The 21,995-nt window shown below is 43.8% G+C and overlaps 1 protein-coding gene across 6 annotated transcripts in view; it reads right to left on the bottom strand.

Moving 5' to 3' along the window:
* The window catches only part of gpam (glycerol-3-phosphate acyltransferase, mitochondrial), a 121,874-nt gene that overhangs the window by 38,228 nt on the left and 61,651 nt on the right, over positions 1-21,995 (bottom strand). For 4 of the 6 annotated variants that reach the window (XM_055646943.1, XM_055646948.1, XM_055646945.1 and 1 more), the window contains 2 exons: positions 21,089-21,147; positions 15,159-20,002 (listed from right to left, as the gene is read on the bottom strand). In XM_055646943.1, coding sequence (XP_055502918.1) covers positions 19,889-20,002; positions 21,089-21,147 — 173 coding nt within the window. In that variant the 3' untranslated portion in view covers positions 15,159-19,888. Of the gene's footprint in view, positions 1-6,969; positions 8,220-15,158; positions 20,003-21,088; positions 21,148-21,995 lie in introns of those variants that run through there. The other 2 variants (XM_055646946.1, XM_055646947.1) reach the window with 2 other exon arrangements.

Genomic DNA, 21,995 nt, shown 5'->3' with positions numbered 1-21,995 from the left:
CGTTTAATCTTACTATTTTACTTCGGAGTCACGTGAGTGACTATGTGAAGATTTTAAAGCTCTGTGATTTCATGCCGTGGAAACGAGTCCATGCATCACATCTGCCTTGATGACTGTAGGAGGAATTGTGTCAACATAATTTAGACATGAATACGACATTGAAATTCATAAAATTTATTAACACAAAATTATAACCCCTATTTATGGGGTAAATTAAATTACAGAAGTTAAAATTGTTTCTGCAAACGTTCCAGGTTTCATGACTGGTTTATGATAAAATAGTTGGAATGTTTTTTCCCCTGACCATCCTGCTGCCTTGAGGATTTGGTCTATTGGTACATCCAACTGCATAGCTGCCGATGTAGCTGCAGCCCTGGTGGAATGAGATTTAAAAATATTAGTATCCACCCCAGCCTGTGTTAGCACCTGTTTCAGCCATCTTGAGATGGCCTGGACTGTCACTCTTTTGTGTGGTTGCTTATGGCTGACTAAAAGTGCCTTCTCATTGCCTCTGATGATTTTCGTTTTCTCCATGTATAACAACAAATGTCTTACTATACAGAGACAATCATCTGTTGGGTATGACCTAAATTCTATATTGAGGCCTGCTGATCCCTGTCTGTTCTGCTTTACTAATTCTAAAATATGAAACGTAATATTTTCAGATGTAGAGGTCATGTTGTCCAGTCTTAATTTATGTAATGACTGTACCCTTTGTGCAATGACCAAAGCCATCAGCATGACTGTTTTTAATGTCAGTCTATGTAGGGACAGAGCTGTTGCTGGAGACCAATTCCTGAGCATCTTCAGGACAATACTCACATCCCAAATATTTCACTGGGAGTACCTAGTTCTCTGGGGGCATTGGTATTTGTTAAAAATTCTATTCCCATCATAAGTTTTGTTACCAGTGGGTGAGTTCCTTAATACCCGAGAGTGACGCTCTGTTCCTTGCCATAGATAAGTTGATACGGCACTTCTGGCGCAGTTGATGGCACTATAACTGAGCCCCTCATCATAATGGAGGCCTGCCAGGAATTCCAGAACAGACGGGATGTTCATATCTCTGTAGGTGATGCTGTTTTTGTTACAATACATCTCCCACTTCCTGATACAGACCAGATACTGTTTTTTGGTGGACTGTCTTTGGGCCGCCAAAATCATATTCACTGTTCGGTCCGTCAGTCCCAGCTGTAGTAGAGGTATTTTTAAACTCTACAAATTAATATTCAAATAGTTATGGCATAGGTGGCTATCCCTTGTTGCGGGATGAACCAACAAGTCTGGTCTATTCGGGATGGTGATACATGGTTCTAATACCATGTTCATTATCACTGGGAACCATGGTCGAGTAGGCCAATCGGGTACTACCAAAATACCAGACACAGGGTCCTGCTGTATTTTCCTTAATACCAAACTGATGAGGCAGAAAGCAGGGAGTAGAAAGCAGGGAATGCATAAATAAACAATTTTATTTATGCATTCCCTAGCACTAGTGCTGCTGTGGATTTTTCAATTACCCCTTTTGCGTAAGGCCGCTCCAGTTCAGCCTGCGCTTCTGATTTTTCTTTACCGGAAAGTACGAATTTCGGTTCGGTATATGTTGAACTGGGGGGATGTACTTGTGTATAATTCTATTGTATATCCCTGGATACTGCTTAAATATAAGTATATCGGTAGTTAACATACTCCATGCATCCAGAAAGGAGAGTAATCTCCCCCCACCAACCTCCATGCTCCCTGCAATTTGTAGTGAACCAGACCCACCTACCTCCATAGTTACCAGTGGCAGGTTTACTTATTTTTGTAAATCCTTCATTGATGTTGAGGCGTTGGTGTCTGGGTTTGTGGTTTGGTTGATGTTGGAGGTTTGCGTATCTTCCAAGAAGGCCGGTCTGGGCCATGGCCTAAGAAAGACTCATGTTTGGTATACCGGACCTTCGAGCTTTCACCAGTTGGTTTTGTTCTACTGGTGGGTGCGTAAGGGTGCTGTCTATGACCATGTGTTGCAAAGCAGTGCCAGTGCATCCTGTTGGTCCTGCGACATGTCCTTCTCCTCCAGGTTTTGGCCAGGCTGGTCTGGCTGTATGAAGTTGGACACCATGTCCAGTAGATTTTCACGTTCCTGCACACCCTGCACACTTGATTTCTGTTCTGCAAACCCTTCTTCAGGATCAGCCCAGAACTGACCCCCAGTACTCCCCTCTGATGAGGGAGAAGCACTGTGCAGCCCTACAAGAGGTGCTGCTGTGGGTTTTACATAGAGCCCACAGTGACTCGACTCCATCTCCCGGAGCCTGTCACGTTGGAGCAAATCGCTCCATCCGGCTCCAGCGCTCACGGTCGCTGGCCGCCCGCGGCTGCTCAAAGTCGGACTCCTCTGAGTCCACGACTTTGATGGTTTTTTGTCTTGCCTTACCGCCCGGCCGCGGAGTGGATCTGGCCGGTGCGGAGGCGACATCGGGCACAGCTGATCCCATTATAGGTGATTCAAGTGCCGCTGGCCGCTGCTGGCCCACCAGCTTTGTCGCAGCCCTCGTTGGTTTCTCCACCTGGAATCAGCATGGGAAACACAAAAAGACCGCAGAGCACTCTTACCTGCAGGTCCTGGTTGAAATTGTCGCTACGGGGAAACGTCGTTCCACCCCGCCTCCTGCCGTTTTCGACTTGTCAAAAGTCGACGGCCCCATCTGAATAGTCTCCCGCCCGGCCGTGGTGTTCTGGCCGGCGCGGGACCAAAAGTCGGCACAGCTGATCCCTTACGGGGCTTGTGCCTTCAGCTGCTGCTGGCTCCCGCAACTTCGCGGTCCTCCCCAGCCAGCTTTACTCGCAGCACTTGTGGACACTATTTTGTCCAGCTTCCCCCCCCCGTGTAAAAACAGCGCGGGGACAAAAACTACCGCAGAGTAAATCACTTACCTGCAGGTCGCGGTTTCAAACTTACCGCTGCAGGGGAACGCTCCACCCCGCCTGTCGTTTCGCAAGCGTGAAAGCGATATGACACGCATGCGTCCTGGCGGGGTTCTTCACGTAGTCACTCACGTGACTCCAAAGTAAAATACACAAAAGTACACAAAGTGCTGATGTAACTCAGCAGGCCAGGCAGCATCTCTGGAGAACATGGATAGGTGAATTTTGTAGGTTCTCCAGAGATGCTGCCTGACCTGCTCAGTTACTCAAATACACTTGGAACATTTCCAACATTTCCCTACCATTTCTAGACCTCACTATCTCCACCGCAGGTAATAGACTACTGACTGATATCTACTATAAACCCACTGACTCCCATGGCTTTCTGGACTACACTTCTTCCCACCCTGCTTTCTGTAAGGACTCCATCCCCTACTCCCAATTCCTCCGTCTACACCGCATCTGCACTCAGGATAAGGTGTTCCAAACCAGGTTATCAGTCCTCATTCTTCAGGGAACTGAGGTTCCCCTCTTCTACCATAGATGAGGCTCTCACCAGGGTCTCTTCTATACCCTGTGACTCTGCTCTCACTCCCCATCCCCCCAGGGCAGAGTCCCCTTTGTCCTCACCTTCCACCCTACTAGCCGTCACATACAACAAATAATCCTCCAACATTTTCGCCACCTCCAACGGGATCCCACCACCGGCCACATCTTCCCATCTCCTCCCGTCTGCTTTCCACAGAGACCGATCCCTCCATAACTCCCTGGTCAATTCGTCCCTTCCCACCCAAACCACACTCTCCCCTAGCACTTTCCCTTGCAACCCCAGGAAATGCTACACTTGTCGCTTTACCTCCCCCCTTGACCCCATTCAAGGACCCAAGCAGACTTTCCAGGTCCAGCAGAGGTTCACCTGCACCACCTCTAACCTCATCTATTGCATCCGCTGCTCTAGGTGTCAGCTGCTCTACATTGGTGAGACCAAGCGTAGGCTTGGCGATCACTTCGCCCAACACCGCCGCTCGGTTCGCAATAACCAACCTGATCTCCCGGTGGCTCAGCACCAACTCCCCCTCCCATTCCGAATCCGACCTTTCTGTCCTGGGCCTCCTCCATGGTCAGAGTGAGGCCCACCGTAAATTGGAGGAGCAGCACCTCATATTTCGCTTGGGCAGCTTACACCCCAGTGGTATGAACATTGACCTCCAATTTCAGGTAGTCTCTGCTTTCTCCTCCCCTTCCCAGCTCTCCCTCAGCCCACTGTCTCCACCTCTTCCTTTCTTCTCCTACCCCCCCTCCCCCACCTTCACATCAGTCTGAAGAAGTGTCTCAACCCGAAACGTTACCTATTTCCTTCGCTCCATAGATGCTGCCTCACCCGCTGAGTTTCTCCAGCATTTTTGTCTACCTTCAATTTTCCAGCATCTGCAGTTCCTTCTTAAACTGCTCAGTTACTCCAGCACTTTTTGTTCTTTTGAAGAATTCCCCACAGTGAAGATGTGGATCACAGAAATGACGGAGACACGACATTTCGAAAAAATAAGGTATGTTTTGTCTGACAAATCAGGTCAATTTTCCAAAATATGGTCTCCTTTCATTGAATTTCTTCAACAACATAATGGTTGAACACAAATTCAAAACCGACGCTCGGGTCGGGTGAGCGGGCGTGGGGAAGGGTAGTGAGATATATCTCTGCTTTTTTTTTCACTTCTTCGTTAGTTCAGGGGTTTTTCTTTTTCGTATATTTTCCGAAATTCTTTTTCTTTTTCCTTTCTTCTTCCTTTCACTTCTTTCCTTTTTTCTTTTTTCCAATTTACTTATTAGTTTACAAAGTGTTAAAACTGAAGCTGTACGAAAATGGTATAATTGTTATGTTGATTACTTTCTCTTTGTACAATTGCTTCTAATAAAATAAATATTAAAAAAAAGAAAGATTTCATCATCTCCGGTAATTTTATAAACTAGTTTGGTTTATCTCTCAACTTTGCTCTAAACTATGTTTTATACCAAATTGCTTGATTGAGACTTAAACACTGCTCTACTGACCCCCTGTGTTCGTGCATTGGAACTGCAAGCTGCCTCACCCTGGTGCTGTGGGGCTCTCGCTGCAAAAGTTCAGGACTGCCACCTAGAGCCAGAACGGGTACTGCAGCCAAATCTTCATGTGTTTTAAGTTAAGAAAACTGCCTGGACCAAGACAGCACCGAGATCTACTCCCCCTGGATTCTACCACTCACCTGCACATTAGGGGCTATATAGAGCAGCCAATGAACCTACCGACCTGCGCGTATTTGGGATATGTGTGAAGTGGCTAAAAACAGGAGCATCAGCACGGTCACATGGAGAACTCACCCACAGTCAGGATCGAACCCAGGTCTAAGAAGGCAGCAACTCTACCGCTGCGCAACCCCTAATTCATGACTCCTCACTCTTCCTAGATTCAGGAATGCTTGTGATTAGAAGCACAGCACTGTACATTTCCACCAGGTCTGAACCACCCCAGTCCCACATGTAGACGCTGTAGTGTATTTTGGGTACTTGGAACTGACTCAAAAGAACTCTCAGATACAGGAGTAAACTAACAAGCTTCTTTATTGTAGGACGCCACCATGAGTCTCCTTCAGCGCATGCATCCCCTCACACAAGACATAACATATGCTAATTACATTATATACATTACACTGCTCGCCCTTTAGCTTGGAGGCGAATAACACCATTTCTAGTACATTAAGTATAATTGATTAACACACAGTTGCAAAATTATATTATTGCAGTCATCTTACATTACATCCTCAGAACCGTAAACTGTATCTAAACTTAGCACTTATAATGGTTCATTCCATTCATCTTTCTATTCACTCTAGCTCTACCTGTATCTCTGCCTCTTTCCTTTTTAAATATCTTAATCTAATTTGCAGATTTCTTCCTGTTCTTGAAATTCTGCTAAAGTTAACATTTCCTCTGTTTCTGTTCCTTATTTGTAGGTGGGATCTGACACATGACTGCAGGTTTTCGTTTTTCAGTCGTTCTCTGTCGCTCAATTTCCTGGCGCTGCGTATTTATCTGCTCTTGTTGTATAATGACATTCTGCAATGCATAAACATTTGTCCATTGCTCAGTGAAGGAAGCTCCATGCTGGACTATACTGAAGTGTCCTAATCGCAATCGGTCCTGCATACTTTTGACTCGACCGGCAAGCCTCTCTTCTTTATGGGGCTTTCTCACGGGGCGACTTGACGCAAGATGTAACCAGAGTGAAGTGGTCGTGGTCTAGCACGATATCACACAATATAACGGGGGGTAGATAAAGAGTTCCCAAGGGTACTCGGCATTTCTGTTATTTGTGCGAGTGACTTGTCCGTCTCCTGAGCTTTCCCGTTAAATCTTGAATGAACATTGTGAGCTGTGAAGTGTTGTTAAATCATCACGTGGCACAAATGATGTAACTTTTTTTTTCACACACTTTAAATATCCTCCCTTGGTTGAATTGGCTCATTTGGAGACATGCCTGTACTAAGTAGTCTCGAGTACAGGATGGTGGTGTTTTTCATTGACGCGCTGTATGCAGCAGCCCTCTATGTGAATCGAGGACGCTTGCGTGAAGGCAGAAGGGTGAGATTAATTAAAAAGAGAATTATGAGGAAGTCTCACTGGGTGAAGCCCATCTTTCAACGGAGACCTCTATTTGGACAATATGATAAACTGCTTAATGTGCTGTGCGAAGAGGATAAAAGTGCATTCACAAACTTTGTCAGAATTTCACCCGAGCTCTTTAATGAGCTGAAGAATAATTTGGGACCTCTGCTTCTCTCGCGGCCAGTTTTCTTTTACTCTGCCGGTCCGCTACTCACGCGTGGCCGGGCTTTTTTTTTTCTCGCTGCTGGTCCGCTTCTCACGCGGCCGGCTTTCTCCCTCGACCGGGTTGACTCTTCTTCCAGCCGGGCTGACTCCGTTTCGTCGGTGGCTTCACCGGACCTGTCCGTGACTTACCCGGTACTAGGCCCTCTCTCTACGTCGTTGGCGGCTCCTGGGCCAGGCTGTGGGCTACACAGCCCTGGAAAATGTCCCAGGTAAGTTGGCACCATCGCTGTCCTGCTGGTTAGGCTTCCAGCTTTCGGCTGCTTTCTTCGGTGACACTTACTTCTGCCCCACTTGTTTTCCTTGCTTCCTGTTCCAACCTTTCTTTTCTTTGGCGCGAATTCATAACCATTTGGCGCCAAATCTTTTGGCTTGGTGTCGTTCCACTTTGTTTCCAAACATAACCTTTTTTTTTCTGACAGTCCTTCTTCTTTCCTTTTCTGTTCTTTAATCCTCTTCATGCTGTTGTTGTGTGTTTTGGTGTAACAATTCACCTAAAACCTATACAAAGACTATTCAGCTTGAGGAATTTGAGAAAAGGAAAACTCAGTCTAAAATGAGTAACAATCCGAAGGACGACATCTTGCCACGTAGACACAACATAGAGATAGCCTGACAAAACTCGCCGACTTGTACAGCTGATGTTTTAAATGCAGTCCCCGGCATAGAGGGATCTGCAGGCCTCTCTTGTCCAGCTCGCAAACAACTGCGACACAACTCCGTATCTACAGTTTAAACTGTTAAACAATCCTACGTGTTGCAAAACAGTCCTGTGGGTGAGTTCGCAAACTCTATCCCATCCTCGTCGCCAATTGTAGTGTATTTTGGGTACTTGGAACTGACTCAAAAGAACTCTCAGATACAGGAGTAAACTAACAAGCTTCTTTATTGTAGGACGCCACCATGAGTCTCCTCTAGCACATGCATCCCCTCGCACAAGACATAACATATGCTAATTACATTATATACATTACAGACGCAAAATGCTGAAGTAACTCAGCGGGGCAGACAGCATCTCTGGAGAGAAAGAATGGGTGACTTTTCGGGTCGAGACCCATCTTCAGACTAATGTCAGGGGAGAGGGAGATACATAGATAAGGAAGTGTAAGGTGTGAAAACAGGACAAAGGGAATTGAGATCAAGGAAAATATAGAATAAATCATTGTGAGCTGGGAGAAGGTAACAAAGCAAACACAGATAAAATGTAGTCGGTGACAGTAAGACTGATCGGAGAACTGGGAAGCGGGAGGGATGGAGAGAGAGGGAAAGCAAGAGTTACTTGAAGTTAGAGAAGTCCCACAGAGCCAGGTACAACTCAATGGGCAAGTTGTTGAGGGGTGTCACTTGCCTTGAAGGAAATCAACCTTGACAGCTTGTTGAGGGCTAACATGTGGCCCATCTGACCCATATTTCTCCATATGCTTTCTCTTTTGCGCGAGAGACTTATTCTGTAAGTGGATAAAGTGTTTCCATTATAAATGTATTTATTTAAACACAGAACCAAAAAGGAGAGCACAGTCAGCTGCTTATAACATCTACACGAGGGTGATCATGAATGGTTTTGCCGGTTATGGTCTACCACATGGAGCAAACAAAATGCATAAATCAAAGCTTCAGAGAACGCCAGCTCACAAGGTTAGGTTGAGGGTAGAGAGATTGATCAGTTGGACTCATCAAAAATGGCCTGCTACCATCTATTATAGAAAGCATATCATCCTCCCTATTAACCTTTCCTGACAGAAACAACAGGCAGGGAATGATAACTGTTAGTAGTATTTCATGAGCTCACATAATCTTCTATCGTAGGAGGTAGAGATGTTCAACTCTTTACTGAAGTGTGTTCGCAGATAGCTGCGTATTCAGTACAAGTTCAGTTACCCAGAAATTGATGAAGGTGACAACTCCTGGCAAGAGAAGACCAACGTCCTTCTCGATTTACATGCATTAGTCTTGTATGACATAATTCACAATTCAGAAGTGTACAAAGACAGACAGGAATATGGTCAGGGATCGAGCATTCATCTTTCTGATTATTTCAAATCTTCCAGGTTTACCTCAAACTCTTGGGAAAAATGTAGATCTGAGACGGTAATGATTCCTTTCAAACATCATAGTCCTGAACCGGACTAAACACTTTAATTCTCCTTCCCATTCCCACACAGACCTTTCTGTCCTGGGTCTCCTCCATTGTCAGAGTGAGGCTACACGCAAATTGGAGGAACGGCATCTCATATTTTGCTTGGTTACAGCCAGTGTTATGAATATTGAATTCTCTAACTTCAAGTAACCCCGGCATTCGCTCTCTCTCTATCCCTTTACCGAAGTCGCACCAGCTTCTCGTTCACCCAACAGCTAACAATCGTCCGTTTCCTTTATCATTATTATTTTTTGCATATCTTTCGTTCATTGTTCTGTATCTCTCTACATCATCGTCTATATCCCGTTTCCCTTATCCCTAACCAGTCTGAAGAAGGGTCTCGACCCGAAACATAACCCATTCCTTCTCTCCAGAGATGCTGCCTGTCCCGCTGAGTTACTCCAGCTTTTTGTGTCTATCTTCTGTTTAAACCAGTATCTGCAGTTCCTTCCTACATCAGTGATAGGTAGATACAGGTAAGAGGAGGGGGTTGATTAGCAGATGGGTTGGCAAAGGCTTGAGATAAAAAAGAGACAAAAGGCTGGTATATAAGAGGTGTGAAATGAGAAGCAAAAGGGAGGGATATAGGTGGAAGGAGTGATAATGGGAGAAATCGGTGCACATCAGGGCACAGGGAAGAGAGAGGGGAAGAAAGGGGAGGGATGTAACCAACATTTGGAGAGTTCAATGCTCATACTGTTGGGTTTTAAGCTACCCAAGATGCTCTTCTTATAAAACTACTATTTAAATATTAATAGTGGATACTCTGCTTCATCTTAATTAATGCATTATTGAGAAATAGACAATGTTAAACATGGTCTGCTTCCAAATGCTTCATAAATAATTTGAGCGTATTAATCTCCGCCACCCTATCTGCAAATGTCCATTCCAGGTATTGATCATATTTTGTAGTCAGAACCACCCAAATTAGTTATTTATATTTAAACTTTGTTTCGGTCATTCCCACTTGGCCTTCAGCCAAATTGCAGAAAATTTAATTTGCTGCATTTTATATTGGTTTTCTACTCAAAATGTTATGAGCAGCTTTAGCTCACTCTAAGTAGATCATAAATTGTGGCAGCAAATAATTTAATTAAAGCATCGCAGAAGGATTGACATAAATTAATTTCTCTCATGCGCCTTTGATCAAAAAATGGTTGGCACATTTAAACCTCACGCTGGACTTAATATGAGAACAGCATTAATTGCCACGGCAGCTGCACGAGGCGTTGGTGGAAGGAGCCAATGGCATCGCGCTGGGCCAGGCCGACACCTTCTAGATGGCCAGGATAGCAGCAGCCAGCCGAGAGTTCTGCCGGAGTCGACAGAATGCCCCTCTTCCAGGCCGACGTCCGTGTCAGTGTGACCCTGGGACATGTCTTGTCCACAGGGACTCTGGAGGCCTTCCATGAACGCTAGTCACTGTGCGAGGGGGTGGGGTGTGGATAAGAATGATAGTGTTGTAATTCGATGATTGATTGACTGAGGTTTGTAAACTGCCGGACTGATCTCTGTAACTATGATTTAACTGACTAAAATGTCCTTGTTAAGGCAAAAAAAAAAACCCTTTCTTGATTAATCCAGTGGCCCCGGGACATTAAAACGAGAGGGCTCTAAGGATTGCATGTTTCCTTAGGCCTCGATCGGATGTTTCAGACTTGGTAGTTGCAAGATAGCACAACGTAGCAGCTCTCTTTGTGCCGTTCCAGAAGAGCATCTAACAGTATTGTTCTGTTGTGTTTAGTTTAGAGGTATACATGGAAACAGGACCTTCGGCCCACCGAGCCCACACCGACCATCGATCACCCTTTCACACTAGTTCTATGTTGATGAGAAAGTGGGATAACATAGAATATACTCTGGAATTTAGAAGGATGAGAGGGTATCTTATTTAAACATATAAGATTATTAAGGGTTATCATATCACGCAACATACCGGAGGAGATAGCCAGGACACCGGGCTCTCCGTGGATTGTTGTCGGCCCCAGCAAACGCCGGAGACGGAGGAGGCACAGGAAGCAAAAGCGTGGTCGCCGGTCCGGACTACTCGCTAGGCTAAGGCAACAACCACATAAACCACCGCTACCCAGCATCATTATCACCAACGCCAGATCCATCACCAACAAAATGGACGAACTAAGACTACAGGTCACCACAAACAAAAAAACATCGCGGACAGTTGCATTCTGCTAATAACAGAGACGTGGCTACACGCACTTGTACCGGACGGAGTCATTGAGCTGGCAGGCCGCACAGCATTTCGCTGGGATAGAAACAAAGACTCCGGTAAGAGCAAAGGAGGGGGGTTATGCATATACGTTCACAACAACTGGTGCACAAATACCACAATCATAGACAGACACTGTTCTGCTGATTTGGAGTACCTAATAGTTAGATGCAGGCCTTTCTACCTTCCACGTGAGTTTACCGTGGTCATAGTTACAGCTGTGTATATCCCACCGGATGCTAATGCTAGCATAGCCCTAGGCTACCTCCATAGTGCTATCAGCAAACAAGAGAACACCTACCCCAAAGCAGCCCATATCATAGCATGTCATTTCAATCATGCAGACTTAAAATCAGTTCTCCCCAAGTTTGAACAACACATCAAATGTGCAACCAGGGGAGAAAATACATTAGACAAGGCCTACTCAAACATCAAGAAGGGGTTTAGAGCCACACCACTACCACACTTAGGCCAGTCGGATCACCTATCCATTCATTTAGCACCAACATACACCCCCCTCAGGAGAAAAGCTCAACCCACCACCAGGACTGTTAAAACTTGGCCTGAAGGAGCTTCCTCACAGCTACAGGACTGCTTTGAAAGGACAAACTGGGACATTTTTGGAAATCAGGACTTGGAGGAGTACACATCCACGGTACTCTTTTACATCCAGAACTGTGTTGACAACGTCACCGTCGACAAACTCATCCGGGTGTACCCCGACCAGAAGCCGAGGATGACAAAAGTCCAACCTCTCCCCAAGGACCGCAACACCGCCTTCAGGTCTGGCGACAGAGCCCTGTACAGCGCTGCTAGAGCCAACCTGAAGAAAGGCATCAGGGCCGAAATGAGAAAAAGCGGCCCACAAGAGGAAGATAGAGGACCACTTTAACAACGATCCACGGCGGGTGTGGCAGGGCATCCAGCACATCACCAACTACAAGCCCAGCAACAGCACGACGGCCGACGGCCACGCCTCACTGGCAGAGGAGCTGAACTGCTTCTTTGCTCGCTTCGAGGCAGAACCAGAAGAGTTCGTCACCATTCTCCCACCAGCCCCTAACAACAACAACTACACCCTCACTGTGCAGGAGCATGAAGTGAGGTGGGTGCTCAGGGCGGTGAACCCGAGGAAGGCTGCCGGCCCGGATGGCGTGACAGGAAGGGTTCTGAAGGAATGTGCAGACCAGCTCTCCGAGGTCTTCACGAAAATCTTCAACCTGTCCCTGTCCAAATCCATCATCCCACCGTGCCTGAAGTCTGCCACAATCATCCCACTACCAAAAAAGCCTGTTATCAGCGGCCTTAACGACTACCGACCGGTCGCTCTCACACCAGTCATCATGAAGTGTTTCGAGAGGCTGGTCCAGCAGCACATCAAAGCCAGCCTCCCGCCCACCTTCGATCCACACCAGTTTGCCTACAGAGCAAATAGGTCCACTGAGGATGCCATCGCCACTGCTCTTCACACTGCACTGACCCACCTCGAACACCAGGGGAGCTATGTGAGGATGCTTTTCATTGACTTTAGCTCCTCCTTCAATACCATCATCCCCAGCAGACTGGTCACCAAACTCATGGATTTAGGACTCTCCCAACCCATCTGCCTCTGGATCAAGGACTTTCTGTCTAACCGCCCCCAGACCGTCAGACTGGGCCATCACCTCTCCACCCCCATCACACTCAGCACCGGCTCCCCACAGGGCTGTGTGTTGAGCTCCCTCCTCTACACCCACAATTGTGCCCCCGCACACTCCACCAACACCATCGTCAAGTTTGCGGACGACACGACTGTGGTTGGACGTATCTCAGGAGGAGATGAGACAGCCTACAGGGAGGAAGTCCAAAGACTGGCAGCGTGGTGTTCAGACAACAACCTCATCCTAAACACCACAGAAACAAAGGAAATTATCATAGACTTCCGTAAGAACAGTGCAGCCCCCAAACCCCTATTCATCAATGGGGACTGTGTGGAAAGGGTCTCAGACTTCAGATTCCTGGGCACACAAATTACAGAGGATCTCTCCTGGACTACAAACACCACCACAGCATTCAAGAAGGCCCAGCAGCGACTCTACTTTCTGAGGATCCTCAGGAAAAACAACCCGGAGGAGAAGCTGCTGGTGTCCTTCTACCGCTGCTCCATCGAGAGTGTGCTGGCGTACTGTATAACCACATGGTATGCCAGCTACTCTGCAGCGGACAGGAGAGCCCTTCAAAGGGTCATCAACACCGCACAAAAAATCACTGGCTGCCCACTGCCCTCCCTGAAGGACATCTTCAGCTCTCGCTGCCTTGGCAGGGCAGCCAACATCCTGAAGGACCCTTCCCACCCTGGACACAACCTGTTCCACCTGCTGCCCTTTGGCAGACGGTACAGGTCTTTCAAAACTCGCACAAACAGACTCAGAGACAGCTTCTACCCCATAGCCATACGTGAACTTAACAATGCAAAATAAGTAATAACACTCACATTCAACTGAATGGTTCTACGTCAGCTGCTATTGTTATTTATCTGTAATTTTTTTTTAATATGTATATATTTTTACCTGTTTTTATATATTTAAAATTGCTCTTGTGAATCGCACCGTGGGATTGACTTTTAAATTTCGTTGTACCATGTGCAATGACAATAAAGAGATTCATTCATTCATTCATTATAGTGGCAGAGATCTGGGTTTAATCCTGACTGTGAGTGCTGTCTGTAAAAAGGTTTTCTCCAGGTGCTCTGGTTTCCTCCACATTCCAAAAACGTACAGGTTTGTAGGTTAATTGGCTTCCGTAAGCTTCCCCTAGTGTGTAGGATTCAAAACTGTCCACACACCTCGAAGGTTTTCCTATTCATGTACCAGTCCAAATGTATTTTAAATGTTGTTATTGTACCTACCTGAACTACCTCCTCTGGCAGCTTGCTCCATTTACCCACAGCCCTGTGCATGTTAAATCTTTCCCCTCTCAATTTAAACCCATGTCTGTTGGTTCTTGACTTTCCTGCTCTGGGTAAAAGACTGTACATTCACCCTATCTATTCCCCTCATGATTTTATACACTGCTATAAACTCACCCCTCAGCCTCCTGCCCTCTAAGGAATAACGTCCTAGCCTGCTCCACCCTTTCCTATAGGCCTCAAGTCCTAGCAACATATCTGTAAATGATCCAGAGTGTTTTGAATTAAAGTTGTACTTGCCCCATATGTAAACAGTAATGCTCCAGCAAATTATTTAATGGAGTGCAACAAACAACTTTATTTGCAGAACTGAAAAGAGTATTTCTCATCTTTTCCTGAAGTACACTTACTCTAATAGTCCATAGGGCAAATGACACCAAGGTGCATCATCAAGGTGGAACATGCGCCAAGGGTTGGTGGTGGAGGCAGATACGATAGTGGCATTGAAGAGACTTTTAGATAGACACATGAATATGCAGGGGAATGGACGAATATGGATTAAGTGCAGGCACGTAAGAGTTGGTCTTGGCATCATGTTCAGCATAGACATTGTGAGCTGAAGGGCCTGTTCCTGTGAAGCGCTGTTCTATTAAATCTTCCCCCCTCCCACTTTAAACCCATGTCCTGTGGTTCTTGATTTTCCAACCTTGGGTAAAAGACTCTGGGCATTCACTAACTATTTCCCTTGTGATTTAGACACTGCTATAAACTCACACCTCAGCCTTGTGTGCTCCAAGGAATAAATACCCCCCCTCCCCTCCCTCACGATTGTACCTGCCCCAACTGCCTCCTCTGGCAGCTCGTTCCATACAACCACCATCCTTTGTATGAAAAAGTTACCCCTCAGGTTCCCATTAAATCTTTCCTCCATCACTTATGTCCTCTGGTTCTCAATTTAGCCGATTCTGCACAATAGACTGAGCGTTTAAATGATCTATTCCTCTCATGCTTTTGTACACCTCTATAAGATCACCTCTCATCCTCCTGCGCTACAAGAAATAGAGTCCTAGTGTTAGAATTGTGCTGTGCATTCAAATATGATGCATTTTAATAATTCACTATTCAGCCAAAACATTCATAAAACAGACTGATGCAATTTTTTTCAATGTTTATTTTATAAAAGTGACAAAACAGTTCTCCTCAAACCAGATATAGGATCTTTGAGATCAGTCTCCTGCAATTTGCATTTCAAACATTACAACACAATAGTAATTGGAAAAAAAAATACTTTCGTGCTTGCGCATTTACTCATTTTCCTCTTCCCATTCCCACAAAAACACTACATACAGATAGGCAACAGCTGAGAATTATACAGAGAAAAGTGACAGTTCCCTCTTTTGGCTCTGTGGGAATGACTATATCTTGAGCAGAACATGGTTTGTACCACACTGCCAACCATTCTCAAGACAACTGTCACGAGCAAAAAAAGCTTTTGCTTTGTACATTTGGCTTTAGTGGTTAATAATCTTCAAACTACATTACATTACTTTAATAATTTAAATAGGTAACTATTTTAGCACAAATAATTAATTATGCTTGTAGAATAATATCAGTAAAAGGTGTAGATCTGAATAAACAATATATACTTTAGTGCCAAATAGCCTCAAACCTTCTGCAGCCATTTATTGTGTGCCACTGTCTCGCCAACACTGCTGACTATTGCATTTATCAGTATTGGTAGCAAAATGGGCCTCGCATTCAAAAGCACTGAAACTATGTCTTGACATCTGATCTTGACATTTCATTTTCTATCTGCCACCAGTCTATCTCGTTTTGCAGCATCCCAGGACTAAATTAAATACTGCATCAGTCTATCACCAGCTTGCATCAGAAGGAAAACAGTAAATTCCTTAATTAAACTTTTCTATAACCAAAACAGAACTTATTAAGCATTTCGCTAAAGCAATATGAAGGAGATTGACCTGTTAGGGTAATATGCAAGAATGTTTTGCCTTTGAAATTCACAACTACCCCAAAGACATTCACCAGGATATGGACAAGATTGTTTATACATAATAACTCAAAGATTGTTATACCTGCTATTCTTTTCCTGTTTTGTACTTTTACCTACATTTATTTTCTTCATGTGGTACTAAGTATATCCAAAGTTGCTGTTATGCAGTTAGTATATGTTAGAATCTATAAAAACCTAAAAGGTACATGACAACCCAGTCAAATGTATTCAAATTATTCCCCAGTAGCACAGAAAGTAAAGTGTGATCTAGTATCAAATAATCCAGAATGCATCGGTCACAGTTTTAAATTCCTGAAGGATGTTAGATTGGCTGAAAACCTCAGTACCCGTGGATTTGGGATGGGGTAACGGGATTTATGAACCTGAATTCCACAACACTTTCTGGCTCTCACTTCAGAGTGTGCACATGGGTGCTTGTGCGTGTTTGCAGTTGGTATTATCAAGCAAAGCCAGGACAGAATTTTTCTGGGACAGTCAGTGTGGATGAAACATAGTCGACCAATACCCATTGACCAGAGTCATTCACTTTTGGGAAAGGACTGGATCCTGGCAGGTTACGACTTCAAGAGAGAAAGAAAGGAAGGTGGTGGTAAGAAGGGAGTGTTTTTTCAGAACTTTTACTCATTACCACATCATCAAACAGCCCCAAAAATTAATTAGTTGGTGGAAAGCTGATACCTATTTAAACAAGGTAAGATAATTTACAATAGACCACTCATTGTCATAGTATGTTAAACATTTTGAAATAGATTCAGATATTACCAAGGAAACAGAAATCAGACAAGTAACAGTTAAAAAGACAGCAAACTGTTGTTAACTTCTTGTGTGTTTCATCCATGAGATTTATTCCCTGATTGGCTCTAATAACGGGTTAAGCTCTCTTTCTCTTTTGGAAGCACCATATAATTAAGGCTTCTTGGGATCTAGGTTATTTCACAGTCCTGAGCTTAACAGATCAGTGCAATTGTTGCCAGCAAATGCTTTTCAGCTCATTAAAACCTCTCTATATTCATTTCTTTACATAAAACGTTTGTTTGTACCACAGTTAGGGGAAGATTTCACTGCACACACAAGCAAAACATGTATGACCCAATACCTCTAAACTACCTGTACAATTAAATATCACAACCCTGGAAAGAAAGCTTTCCTGTATTTTTATGCACCACCGTACTGCATGTCAAAAACAGAGTTTAAAATCCTGAAACAAGTCAAAAGAAAACATAAATATAGAATAAAACAATTGACATGGCTGAGCAAGATTACAAGAGAAATTACAAGATAAAGTTTCTGTTTTTATTCTGCAATGTATGTTTTTTTTCTCTTTCAACCCTTTTTCCTCATCAAAATTACTCTCCACATGACCATCCCTTCCACGTCATGATCCGACCTCATAAGGCAGAAGGGTCATTAACAAGTTCAGCAGTCATAGAACCAAAATATCAAATAATGCAGCATGTGACATTGTCGTTTTACATATATTAGTGTACGTTAGAAGCGAGACATTCAGGTTTAGAATTTTAAAAAAAGAACAAATGCACATTAAAATACAGTCGCTTTAACATGGGAGGACTCTTTGGTGTAACACATAGATGATGACCACTGTGATCTGATTAGCCATTACGGCATCTTGCTGGAAATCCACCTTCACGACAAGCAGCTTAAATTTGCATTAACTCACTTGGGGGTGGGGGTGGAGGGAGGGTGCAGCTGAGGCATTGAATAAATAGATGCATTATTAAACAAAGTATGTTGATGCATCATGGGTATTTACAGATTTCACAGCAACATGGTAGTATCTTAATGTCAGCCTTAATAAAGGAAGCTGATGTTTCCTTAAGTTTCTAAAGCATTAGGTAATACACCATTGAGATTTAATGTCCGTTTGCTGTAAATATTCAGGGTGGAGTTGCAGCTTAGATAAGTGACCTTCTCTTACTGAGAGCTGTTGGCATTCTGGGCGCAAAATCTATAAAGAGGTAAGTCTCCCATTGTGGAGACTAAATGTTGTGTTTATGAATTTTTAATCCAGATAGAGGGATTAATGTGTGAAATCAGTGAAATGATGAGCTGACCTGGACCTTGTCCTTGCACTGTGAGATAAAACAAAATTAAAAGCCAGTCCAGCATTTCCAGTATTTTGTACACAAATGGTGGTAATACTACCGCACGCTTCACAGGTATGAAGTTGATCTGTGATGCCCATCTACACACTAGGGATGGTTTACCCACTATATATTTCCTCCAATGCAACAACATTATTTTGTTATTGTACGGTGGCTAATTTGAAAGCCGTTTGGGAGAAGTGTCAGGTTAGCTTCAATACCTGTCAAGGCTGGATTTGCATTTGACAGTGTTTAAGTTGGAAGGCATACACAAGTGTTCTCACAGCACACCACTTGCCACAAGATGCATATAATTTTTGAAAGGGTTACCTTATTGCTAAGGTGAAATCAATGTGTATTGAAACCATAAGACCTTCTGGAAAATATATGGAAGAAATAAATTATTTGGTTGCTAAATATGGCAGTAAATTTATTTTTCAGTAAACCTATGGTAATCTTTAAGACCCAGAAAGAGACAGATTGAATAAATGGCAACGTAATTAGTCATCAATGCAAGAGTGTGGGTCAGCTATTCTGATTTACAAAGCAGTTCAGTAGAGGAGAGAGGCTGAAAGAGAGAGAGCAGAGGGAGAGATCGCAGACTGAAGGGATGTATAGAAAGAGCTTGTATTACTCCTATATAACTCCTTGCTGGGGAGGCAAACGAACTCACAGCTTCCAGGCACAGTTGTTTAGTTGGTTCATACAGTACTGGCAATAACCAGAGGCCCAATCGCACGCTCTCCAACACCAACAAATCATCATAGGGTAGGTGTCTGCAACATGGCGGGTAAAAAAAACCTTTACAGAGATTATCTTTCCGGAGTTTGAATGACTGCAACTAATGTGGTGCGGTAGGGCGGGCTGGGATAGAGGGAGGAGAATGAGAGCCATGTATTCCTGAAGGTGACAAATCTTTTCAAAGAGGCAACAATCCTCCAAATACTTATGGCTGCTGCTCAGCCATTGATTGTGCATGGTGTTAAACATTGGTCTAGGCAAAGCCTGCTTATAAAGCCCGCATCCAAGCGTATAGATACCCTCCTGATTACAAATCAATTATTCCATTTAAGGTACAATAATTAAATCAGGAAGATGGCACATAACCAAAATAATAGTTTTGTGGGGGTGAAAATCCACACCCGAACGACACAGATCTCACAATGTCTGATTAGTTACGTTTAGTCTATCAAAATCTCTTTTAGCGTACCACTTTCCTGCATTGAAACAAGTCTCTCCAGTGCACCAAGAACCCAAGATAACTTGATACCCCTGTCATTATCACTGGATTTGACACTCTAGTTCATGGCGTATGTTCACAGCCAGTCGGGAACCAAGTAGCCACTTCAAGTTAAACAAGCACAAAACACATAAGCACTACAGGTGAGACAAGCGTCTGTAGTTTTCACATCTTATCATCAAATGTCAGTGTCATCAATAAGCCAGCACTAATGATGGCAATCAGCTTTTGGTGGCTTACCCTTCCACAAGTCTGCATCAAAACACACAGAAGATGACAATGTGTGGAATGATACACCAGTTAAATTACTTTGAGGGAAAGCAGCCAAACCAAGTCAGCCATATATATATTTCACTAAAACAGTGAAACAAATCAAATTAGAGAATGCAGCAAGTAAAATATTCATTTCATTTTTTAAATGTCAAATAATTAATTCAAACGGGTTCATTAATCCATGTCAATAAATGATCATACCCTGTCCAGTATTTTCTACAACACAGTAAAATTATGAATGTACTCCAGCAGCTTTTGTCGATTGATGAGAGGTAGAAAGATGTTGCTCAGTTCCAAAACCGTGCTCCCACTCTTCCGTGCTTTAAAAACCTGCAGAAGTAGAATCGCCACAATGTAAAATGATCGCCATCTTCATGTCAACTTACAACTTGCAGTAGCTACAATTATAGTTCTCTTCCGCAATTACACGTGAACAAATATTTCCGCCTTCTGGTAAGAAAATAGACACTTGGAGCTCAGGAAGCCCGATAGCCTGATGAGCCTGACTTGGAGAATCATTGAGAATTCAATTAACTAATGCTGGTCGATCATTTCACAAGAGAATCAATAGGAAATTCCAAGTCAGCAGCTATTTTAAAGATTATTTTTTGTAGAACCACAATTTGACAAAATAGCCACGAGAATGTACTGTGCAGACAGAGGCATTTAAACAATTACTCTAGCCCATAAGTAATGATAGTTTATAATATGTCTGCCATGAAGTGTGAAAAACGGCCTATTTTGACGAGTGTTCTGTTGCTATCAGAGCTTTCAGGTAACTAACATCACCTTTCTGAAACCCAACAATTTCTGAAAGTTCCAAAGTGCTGTGCATATCAGGTCACCTATGCGAAGAAGGGTCCTGACCCGAAATGTCACCTATACACGTTTTCCAGTGCTGCCTAACCCAGAATTACACCAGCAATGTGTCTTTTATTGTAAATCAGCATCTTACAGTTCCTTATCTCTGTTATTTCTGAAAGTTCATTGGAGATATTATTAACCCTGTTAACAAAGTAATCAGGTATAACTTTGATGCCCATGTCCATTTCTCACACTTTGCTTAATACTACAAATTAACAGCCTTATTAAGTCATGGTAGCTCAAATGGAAGATAGTCATCACAGTGGCATAGCAGTGGAGTTGCTGCCTTACAGCTCCAGAGATCCAGGTTCAATCCTGAAGACGGGTGCTGTCTTCGCAGTCTGTATATTCTCCCTGTGACTGCGTGGGTTTCTTCAGGTGCACGTACAGGTTTGTAGGTTAATTGGCTTCTGTAAATCGTTCCTAGTGTGCAGGATAGTGTTAGTGTACGGGGTGATTGATGGTCGGCGCGTACTCGGTGGGCTGAAGTTCCAGTTTCTGCGCTGCATCTCTGAAGTCTAAAGTAAATATCACAGGAAATATAAAACTTACCCCAAGGTCCTTAAGAGTTTTCACCGCACTTTTTGCAAGACAGAAGGTTGCACTCTCCCCTAAAGAACAAAATGAAACAGACTAAACAAGATCTGTTGTGGTATTGTCAAAAATACATTTAAAGATACAATAATTTATAGCCACAAGAATGAGGCACAAGTTATTTTATTGTTAAGACCACAGATTTAAATGCTGCATAAAACAATTCTGAAGTCAAGCTGGGTTTAATTATTAATTGCAGAGTGAAGTTTGCACTAAGAATATTCTTTTATATTTCCAGCCTTAGATCGAGTGGGCTGCCAGAGGTTATAAAATAGCCACTTTTTAAAATAAGAAATACGGATACTTCTAATATCTCATGTGGACAAAAGGCTTTTAAACTATTTCACATTTCCAAGCAGATGTCCCATGATAAAGGCATATTGTGCCATGGAATGCCAAATGTGTTACCCCACTGTCACACTGGAGATTTGATGGCTTAGAGTCATAGTTCATACAGTGTGGAGATGGGGCCTTTGGCTCAACTTGCCAATGCTGACCAACTAGTCCAACCTGCCTTTGTTTGGCTCAAACCCCCCCAAAGCTACCCCATCCATGTACTGGTCCAAATGCTTCGTAAACATTGTGATAATACTTGTCCTAACTACCTCCTCTAGCAGCCCCTTCCATACACGCACGCCTATTTGCGTAAAAAAGTTATCCCCCAAATTCCTATTAACTTTCCTTCCTCACCTCAAACCCTTTTATCTGTTTCTCCATTCCCCTACTCTGGGCAAGAGTGTGTGTTTACCCTATTTATTTGTCTCATGATTTTGTACACCTCTACAAGATCACCCCTCATCCTCCTGCGCTCCAAGGGAATAGAGTGCTATCCCGCTCAACCTCTCCCAATATGTCTGGCCCCCGA

Source organism: Leucoraja erinacea, chromosome 15 (assembly GCF_028641065.1).
Source record: "Leucoraja erinacea ecotype New England chromosome 15, Leri_hhj_1, whole genome shotgun sequence".
In the NCBI taxonomy this organism is placed as follows: domain Eukaryota; kingdom Metazoa; phylum Chordata; class Chondrichthyes; order Rajiformes; family Rajidae; genus Leucoraja; species Leucoraja erinaceus.
The sequence above is the reverse complement of the archived record's forward strand: the minus strand, read 5'-3'. Positions and strand labels throughout refer to the sequence as shown.